At 39.3% G+C, this 9,135-nt stretch overlaps 1 protein-coding gene across 2 annotated transcripts in view; it reads right to left on the bottom strand.

The window, feature by feature from the left end:
* LOC121019861 (complement factor H-related protein 3-like) overlaps positions 1-7,431 on the bottom strand; it is a 9,840-nt gene extending 2,409 nt beyond the window's left edge. The window contains exons 1-2 of one of the 2 annotated variants that reach the window (XM_040459640.1): positions 7,189-7,431; positions 6,573-6,749 (exon numbers count right to left, since the gene is read on the bottom strand). In XM_040459640.1, the coding sequence (XP_040315574.1) occupies positions 6,573-6,624 (52 nt within the window). In that variant the 5' untranslated portion in view covers positions 6,625-6,749; positions 7,189-7,431. The remainder of the gene's footprint in view (positions 1-6,572; positions 6,750-7,188) is intronic. The other variant, XM_040459639.1, reaches the window with a different exon arrangement.
* Positions 7,432-9,135: the final 1,704 nt, after the last annotated feature.

The following is a 9,135-nucleotide window of genomic DNA, read 5'->3' as shown; positions in this document are numbered from 1 at the left end:
ACACACACACACACACACACACACACACACACACACACACACACCCCAAGTATTCATTATCATCTTCATCTTCCTTTTTTTTTCAAGGTTTATTTATTTATTTTGAGAGAGAGAGAGAGAGAGAGACAGAGAATGAGCAGGGGAGGGGCAGAGAGAGAGGGAGCCTGAAGCAGGCTCCAGTCTCTGAGCTGTCAGCACAGATAGCCCCACAGATGTGGGGCTCAAACCCAGAAACCGTGACCTGAGCTGAAGTCAGACGCTTATCTGACTGAGCCACCGAGGTGCCCCTCATCTTCATCCTTCTAAAGTACACTGATAACACTTTCTTTCTTGTTTGATTAAAGTTTCCAGTAGTTTCAGCAGACTTATGTAGATTATACACCTTGAATACGTGAATATACTGATGTTTTTCTTTAGTAAAGATTTGTATATGATACCTTCTCTAGATATAGGTTCTTGGCCTCCAGTTTATAGCTCTCATTGATAAATTTTTTTCCACCACATTTTTGAAGCTTCCAATATTGAGATCAAGTGTTCATTTAGTCTTATTCCATTTCAGTAACCTTCTAGGTATTTTTCTCCACTACTCTGACAATTTAGATTAACTTCTCTTTATCCTTGTATGATCAATTTCATCATGATACATTCCAGATGAGTGTCATTTAACAATCATTCTACCTTGCGCAAACTTCAGTGTTTGGATTTGCAAGAATAGAGTCTTAAAGAACTCAAATACATTGGTGTAAAATTGTAAAGGAGAGATTTGAACCCTGGTGGTCTGATTTTAGAACAAATCTGGTTATCCACCTATTATGGGTTTTCAAATGATATCAGTTAGGAGTTAAGATGGTGGAGAAGTAGGGGGACCAAGACTTCACTTGTCCTTCAAACACAGCTGTTTTGGGGTTAGAACACTTGGAACACCCAGGAAGTCTATCTGCAGAGTGACAGAAAAATCTGCACACGTGGAGGGAGACAGCTTGGTGTGACAGACATGCGTGTATGTGAATTGGGAGAGATAAAACGGCATGAGTACAGAGGGGAGGGATCCCCTTCTGTGGACAGACAAAAGGGAGAGAAATAGAAGCTGTGGATTGTGGCATTGTGTTAGGACGAGAAAGACCTTTTCCAGACCACAAACTGGGGAACAAGAAATACGGAAAATGTCAGTCTCTGCTTTGCAAATAGCCTTAGGAGCTGAAGATAAGAGTTTTCAAAAGTGTGTGGCATTCTCTGGACCAGAGACACTGCTGTGTGCACACGCCTCGGGGGGGGTGGGGGGAGAGGAGTCAGCCCCAGGGCGGGTAGAGATATCAGGGGTGCACTGGGAAAGAACAGTCCCCTCCTTTGAGTACTGTGGGAAAAATGTATATTGTTCCCCTAAGGACTAAAGACCCGGCAGGCACCAGCCATATCTGCAGGGTGGAGTGGCACTATCCCAGAATTGGGTCCATGTTGTACATGATGCTTGAAGACATGGGATTTTGAATCTCAGCCTAGCACCTAGGAGGCACAGGAGAACTGTGGAGCAGAGCAAACTACCTGCCTGTGCTACTCTGTGAGGGGTGCCTGAACAGCGAGGTTTGGGTTTTGTTTTTTGTTTGTTTTTTTAATTTTTTTAACCTTGATTGATTTTTGAGACAGAAAGAGAGCGAGCATGAATGGGGGAGGTTCAGAGAGAGATGGAGACACAGAATCTGAAACAGGCTCCAGGCTCTGAGCTGTCAGCACAGAGCCCTACGTGGGGCTCGAACTCACGGACTGCAAGATCATGACCTGAGCCGAAGTAGGACGCTCAACCGACTGAGCCACCCAGGCGTCCCTGAACAGCAAGGTTTGAAAAACACAGTCCAGGGAGGAGAGACTGGGGTATCGCCATTTTTCTCCCCATTGCCAACGTGGTGGGTCTACAAGGAACAGGACAGTGGCTCCTAATGGAGGCAGGGCCTGGTGACAGGAAACCCTACCCCGCTGTGCCTGGCAACTGCTTATCTACTGGAGCAGGACTCACACTGGATGAACCAGACAACCTCTCCTCCAGACCAGCAGAGATGGTCCCAGGTATCAACAGACTACTGTCCTGTGGTTTTGTACGCTACTTTGTTGCCCTTTGTTTTCTTTGCTTTTCTTTGTTTTTCTTTCTAACCTTTTTTTTTTCCCCTTTGGAATCAAGCTCATATTCTCTGATTTGATTAAAAGAAATTTTTTTAATGTTTCTTTTTGAGAGTGAGAGAGACCGAACATGAGCAGGGGAGGGGCAGAGGGAGAGGGAGACGCAGAATCTGAAGCAGGCTCCAGGCTCTGAGCTATCAGCACAGAGCCCGATGTGGGGCTCGAACTCACAAACCATGAGATCATGACCTGAGTTGACATTGGACGCTCAACCGACTGAACCACCCAGGCGTCCCTGATTTTTGGTCAATTCATCTCTCTCTCTCTCTCTCTCTCTCTCTCTCTGTATATTTCTATATATCTTGTTTTTCTCTGCTTCGTTTGTCTGTGTAATCAGGCATTTTAATTCTATTCTTTTACACCTTTTTTATATCTCCTTCTTCTTTATTTGCCTTTCTCTCTTTCTGGATTAAGCCCTATAGTTTCTTTGATTCTCTGCTTGGTCTTTTTTTTGCCTCTTCCATTTTTCTCTTTGTACGGGATCAGGTCCCGGTCTTTTTCCTTCTTTCCACAGTTGCTTCAATGAACAAATAAAAGCACCTGGTGGAATGTCTAAATGGTGGAATGTCTAAGATGGTGTCTAAACAATCCACCACCAAGAGTAAGGAAGACCTGGCTAGTGGGATAGCGCAGTCAAATACGCAACAACAACACAGTGCATGCAACACACTCCAAAAACACTTCCTGAAGTCCCAGGCCCTGGACAGTGTAGGACTCCTTTTTAATATAGTAGTTCTCAAGGTGCAGGACATAAAACAAACTACTAAAACACATAAAATACAGAAACCAGGCCAAAATGATGAAACGAAATTCTCCTGAAAAGAAATTCCAGGAAGAAATGACAGCCAGGGAATTGCTCAAACTGGATACATGCTCTAATCGTTTTTATTTCCTTCCTTCTGCTTTTTGGGTTTTTGTTTGCTGTTTTTCTAACTTCCTTAGTCATCAGGTTAGGTTGTTTATTAGATTTTTTTCTTGCTTCTTCAGTAGATGTGTATTGCTATAAACGTCCCTCTTAGAATCGGTTTTGCTGCATCCCACAGGTTTTGAACAGTTGTGTTTTCATTTTCACTAGTTTCCATGTACCTTTTTGGTTTTTTTCTTTTATTTTCTGGTTGACCCATTCATTGTTAGCATGTTATTTAACTTCCATCTATTTGTGATCTTCACATTTTTTCTTGTGGCTGACTCCTAGTTTCATTGCATTGTGTTCAGATGTGTTGCATGGTGTGATTTAGATCTTTTTCAATTTGTTGACACTTGTTTTGTGGCCTAATATGTGTTTTATTCTGCAGAATGTTCCATGTACACTTGAAAAGCATGTATATTTGGCTGTTTTAAGATGGAATGTTCTCAATATATCTGTTAAATATATCTGTTCCAATGTGTCTAAAGGCATTGTTTCCTTGTTGATTTTTGGTTTAGACGATCTTGTCCATTAATGTAATTGGTGTGTTAAAATCCCCTACTATTGTTTATTATGATTGAGTCATTCTTTGCTATTGTTTATTATGATTGAGTCATTCTTTGCTATTTGTTATTAACATTCATGTATTGAGGAGCTCACATGTTGGGTACATAAATATTCACAATCGTTACCTCTTCTTGTTGGATTGTCCCCTTTATTATTATATAGTGTCCTTCTTTGTCTCTTATTACATGCTTTGTTTCAAAGTCTACTTTGTCCAATATAATTATTGGTACTCCTGCTTTCTTTTGACATCCATTTGCACAATATATTCTACGTCCCTTCACTTTCAATCTGCAGGTGTGTTTTGCTCTAAAATGAGGGGTTTTTTTGTAGGCAGGAAAGAGATGGGTCTTGTTTTATTCATTCTGTCACCCTGTGTCTTTTCATTGGAGCATATAGTATATTTACATTCAAAGCATTTTTTTTATAGATATGCATTTATTGCTATTTTATTGCCTGATTTATGGTTGTTCCTGAAGATTTTCTCTGATCATTTCTTGTCTTTCTTTCATGGTTAGATGATTTTTTAATGATATATTGGATACCTTTATCTTTATTCCTTGCATATTTATTGTGGTTTTGCTTTATGGTCATCATTAGGTTTGTATATAACATGTGTTGCATATAGCAGTCTGTATTAAGTTGGTGGTCATTTAACTTTGAACCCAAACTTTACTTCTCTCTTCCTCAGGCATATGGTGTCATATTTTACATCCGTTTATTTTGTGAGTTCCTTGACAGAAATTTGTTTTACAGAAATATTCATTTTTACTGCTTTTGTGTCTCCTACCTTTATATTGACACTTTTGGTCTCTCCTTTCTACTCAGATTCGCCTTTAATATTTCTTGCAAGGCTGATTTAATGGTCTTGACCTGCATTGGTTTTTATTTGCCTGGGAAACTCTTTATCTCTCCTTCTATTTTGAATAATGGCTTTGCTGGGTAGAGTATTCTTGACTGGATAGAGTATGTTTCCCATTCATCACTTTGACTATATCATGCCACTTCCTTCTGGCCTGGAAAGTTTGTGCTGAAAAGTGCCTTAGTTGCCTTATGGGTTTTTCCTTGTATGTGACTGTCTTTTTTTTTCTCTTGCTGTTTTTACAATGTTTTCTATATTGTTATGTTCTGCCAGTTTAGTTACCATATATCTTGGTGTGGGTTTGCTTTTGTTGATTTTGTTGGGGATTCTTTGTGCCTCCTCGTGTATCTGGATATCTGTTTCCTCTTCCAGAATAGGGAACTTTTCTGCTATTCTTCAAATAAATTTTCTGGTCCCTTTTTCCTTTCTTCTTCTTCTGGGACACCTCCAATAAGAATGTGGTTATGTTTGATGGCATCACCGACTTCCCTAAATCGATCCTCCTTTGCATAATTCTTTTTTCTCCCTTCTGTTCAGCTTGATTACTTTTCATTACTATGTCTTCTAAGTCATTAATTAATGCCTCTTCTTCTTCCACTATGCTGTTCATTCCATCAAGTGTGTTTCTAATTTTGTTTATTGAATCCTTTCTCTCTGCTATGTAATTCCTTATCTCTGTATTAGGGTCTTACTCATATCTTCGAATTTTTCTCAAGTCCAGTGAGTATCATTATAGTTATTATGTTAAATTCTCTATTAAGCATGTTACTTATATCTGTTTCACTTAGAGCTCCGGCATTGGCCTTGTACTGCTCTTACACTTGGGACAAATTCTTCCGTTTTCTCATTTAAGTTTCTGTGCCCGCTTCTGCGTGTAGGAAATTCAGCTACCTCTCCCATTTTTGGGGTAATGGCCTTATGAAAAAGAGGTTCTGTCGTGCCCTGAGGTGTTGTGACCCCTGTTCCCCAGGGCCTGGCACTTCAGGGAGTGTCTCCAATATGTGCTGTGTTCACACTGCTCTTGTGTCCTGATCGCTTTGTGCTTCATGCCCCTCATCTATAGAGGCTCTCTTTGCCTCTTTGTTGGCAGTGGTTGGTCTCTGGCTTGAATGTGGGGAGTTTTAACTTGGTGCACTCTGGTCTGCTTGTGACATGAGACTTCTCACCACTGCTGCTGGAATCAAGGCTTCCAAAATCCCCAGGTTGGGAGATGAGGTGTGGGCAGGGATTTGGTCTGGTGTTTTGGGGTTGGGGGCTACCTGCTCTGGGTCTGAGGCAAGTGTAACTAGGAAGGATGGTTCCATTGGAGCATGGGCAAGTGGAGCTTGGTGTAAGAAGGTAGATAGCAAGTGTGGGCCCTGTACAGATTCCCACAGTTGACCCTGTGTTTATGCTAATGGGTAGGGGAGGGAAATGGCACCTGTCAGCTCCTGTGGGTCTCTGTGAATGCTGCCTTTCTGCAACATGCTCCCAGGTGAGCAAATAATCTCCCCACTGTGTGCTCCAAGTGCTCTTCAGATTGCTCTTTCCATGCTGTATGTCCACAGGCTCTTTGCTTGCCTTTTCTCCAAGAACAGCCCCAATGCCCTTTGAACTCTCTCAGAACTTAGTACACTGACATTTAAAACCCTAGGCTTTAAGCCCCACTGGTTGCAGGAACTCACAACATTTGGCCCCTTTCACTTTCCAAGCCAGTTGGTTTGGGGATTCGTTTTACCTGTTGGCTCCTCTGTGTGTCAGACTGTCTCTCACCCTTCTCTGTGACCACTACTCCTTTCCTACCTCAGTGGTACAGTCCATTTCTCCTCAGTTTGGGAGGGAAAACTGAATCTCTGTACATCTTACTTCTCTGATGTGGACTGTTCTCTATGATTGGTTGCACAATTTGTTCTGACAGTCTTCAGGTTGATTTAGGATGATTTGATAGTTATCCTCATGGGATGAGGCAAGCCTAGTTTCCTCCTTCTCTGCCACATCCCCCTCGTTCTCTTGCTGGTGTCACCCTACTTTACACGTTCCTTCTTTGTAGTTCTTTTACTGTTTTCTGACTAGTGACCATGTACTTACCAGGAGGAAGGCATTCGGGAGCAGGCACCCAGTCATCTTCTGTACAGGTCATTACAGTCTGCTCATTTTGAAGACTGTAGCCATCATAGCAGTTAACACTTACAGAGTCACCTTGGAAATATATTTTTGCTGGATATGGATATTCTCCATTTATCAAATAATTAAAAATACATTGTCCTAATAATCATAAAAATAGCAAACCAAATTTGTCAAACCCTAGATTCAATGATAATAGCAAATTAAAAATTATTTGTCCAAAATTTAAATTTTCATGCCTAAGTATCCAAAAATAACCTATAACTTAAGACAAACTAAAGCTACTTCCAAACGTTTCAAAAGAAGAAAATCAGTATTTAAATTATTTATCTTCAGTTTTTATAATGAAGATATTTGGAAATGACATAGGTACTTTCGTAAGCCTCTATTTTTAGTTCTAAGGTGATTTTTATGAAGAGCTCCTCATAGAAGGAAAAACTTACATTGGTCGTTTTGCTCATAAAACTCATCCCTTGGCCTTCTTTTTGTCATATTAGGCTTAACTGTACTCACTTATGTGTCTTCCCACACCACTCTTTGAAATATTTACGCATACACAATCATAACAAGGTTGACTTACTGCGGCACGGTACTGCTGGTGACCATCCTTCTTGTGTGCAATGAATATATCCCCCGTTCTGTTTTTTATCTGTCACGAAATTGTGGTCACAGGAATAGTAATATTTTTTTCCTACAGATACTGGAAAGTCTCGTCTATAGTTATATTCATTGTGTAGTAGTCCATGTTTTATTTCTGGAAAATCACAACGTTTCTCTTGCAATAAAAAAACAAAAACAAACAACAGTATAAATAATCTTTTATCTCAAGAAAAAAATCATATTAGAAATTAATTGCTTCATTGGTAAATTTACCCTCTTATTAGCATAATTTCACTCATTGCATCAGGTTTTCTAGGACAAGAAGTGTTGGAAATATGGATTACTGGAATATGTGATGAAGTCATTGCTAATCAAGTTAACATTGTATCTTGTGGGACTTAAGAGATATAAATTGTATGAACATAGAGGAATAAAACTTGATAGATCTTTTTAAAGGATTCTCCTTGAGTATGTGTATCCTCAGCATGGTTGATTAAATGAGGAACTTGGTTGAGAGATGAAGGTATTGATTTTATTTCTCAAGTCATCCAACTTTTTATTTTCTTTTCTGTCCTCATCAGAAATCAGAGCCCTATCTTTTCTTCTCAGACCAACTCAATGTAGGAAGATAGATTTTTTTTAGATTAACATTCATTAATTTATTTTTCTGTTTACTGAAAATAATGTAAGACATATAGAGAAACACAAAAATTTTCCATTCATCACATTATACAGAAAAATTACATTCTTCTTAACCCCTCAAACCAATCATTGAGGACAGTTCTCTTCTTCATTTAATCAGAGAAATAAACAAGGACTATTTTTCAATATCCAAATACTTAAGATTGTGGAAAACATTTGAATATTATTTTTTTAAATTTTGGTTTAGAAAGAGAGGTGGCGCAAGTGAGTGAAGAGCAGAGAGAGTAAAAGAGAGAGAGAGAGAAAGAGAGAGAGAAGCTGGGCTCACCTGGTGCTCGTGGTTTTACCTGAAGCAGGGCACTGGCTCACCCAAAGTGGGGCAACGAGCTCACCTGATGTGGAACTCGAACTCACCAACTGTGAGATAATGACCTGAGCCGAAGTCAGATGCTTAACAACTAAGCCACCCAGGCACCATATTGTTAATTCTAATTTTAATTGGAGAAGGAATGGTTTTAAATTATGTCATACATATGTCGTAATATGTATGACATATATCATATATATGAGGTGTGTTAAAGATGTCATATATATTTCACAATATATATGACACTTGTCATATAGATGAAGTGTTTAAAACTATCATACACAGTATGTCATACTATAATGATATATATCATATATATCAAGTGTTTAGACAATATGTCATTTATGTCCCCAATATATATATTTTTGAATAAAAGTGAACATTTAATGCAACCATAGTTCAATTCTTTTTAAACACCAAAATGTCATATTTTAATTGAGGTATAATATAATTGCATTTTACTGAGATATTCTTATATATGGAATATTTTTGACATATGTTTAAGTGTTATGTTGTTACAACACATTTATGTATAATATTTTCCAGAAAAGTTTCCCCTTTTCATTTGATGACATAGAGATAATTTAGGACTTTAATACCAGACCAGTATTGGGTTTTTCCCATAAAATTACCCATAAAATTACTCTATTACCTTGTACAACACATGAACCCAAGTTCCAAAACACACACACATACACACACATGCATACCAAGTATTAATTATCATCTTCATCTTTTTTTTTTAACTTTTATTTATTTTTGGGACAGAGAGAGACAGAGCATGAGCTGGGGAGGGGCAGAGAGAGAGGGAGACACAGAATCGGAAGCAGGCTCCAGGCTCCGAGCCATCAGCCCAGAGCCTGACGCGGGGCTCGAACCCACGGACTGTGAGATCGTGACCTGAGCCGAAGTCGGACG

Source organism: Herpailurus yagouaroundi, unplaced genomic scaffold, assembly GCF_014898765.1.
Source record: "Herpailurus yagouaroundi ecotype Mexico unplaced genomic scaffold, PumYag 244, whole genome shotgun sequence".
Lineage (NCBI taxonomy): Eukaryota > Metazoa > Chordata > Mammalia > Carnivora > Felidae > Herpailurus > Herpailurus yagouaroundi.
Note: the sequence above shows the minus strand (reverse complement) of the source record. Positions and strands in the feature narration are given on the sequence as shown.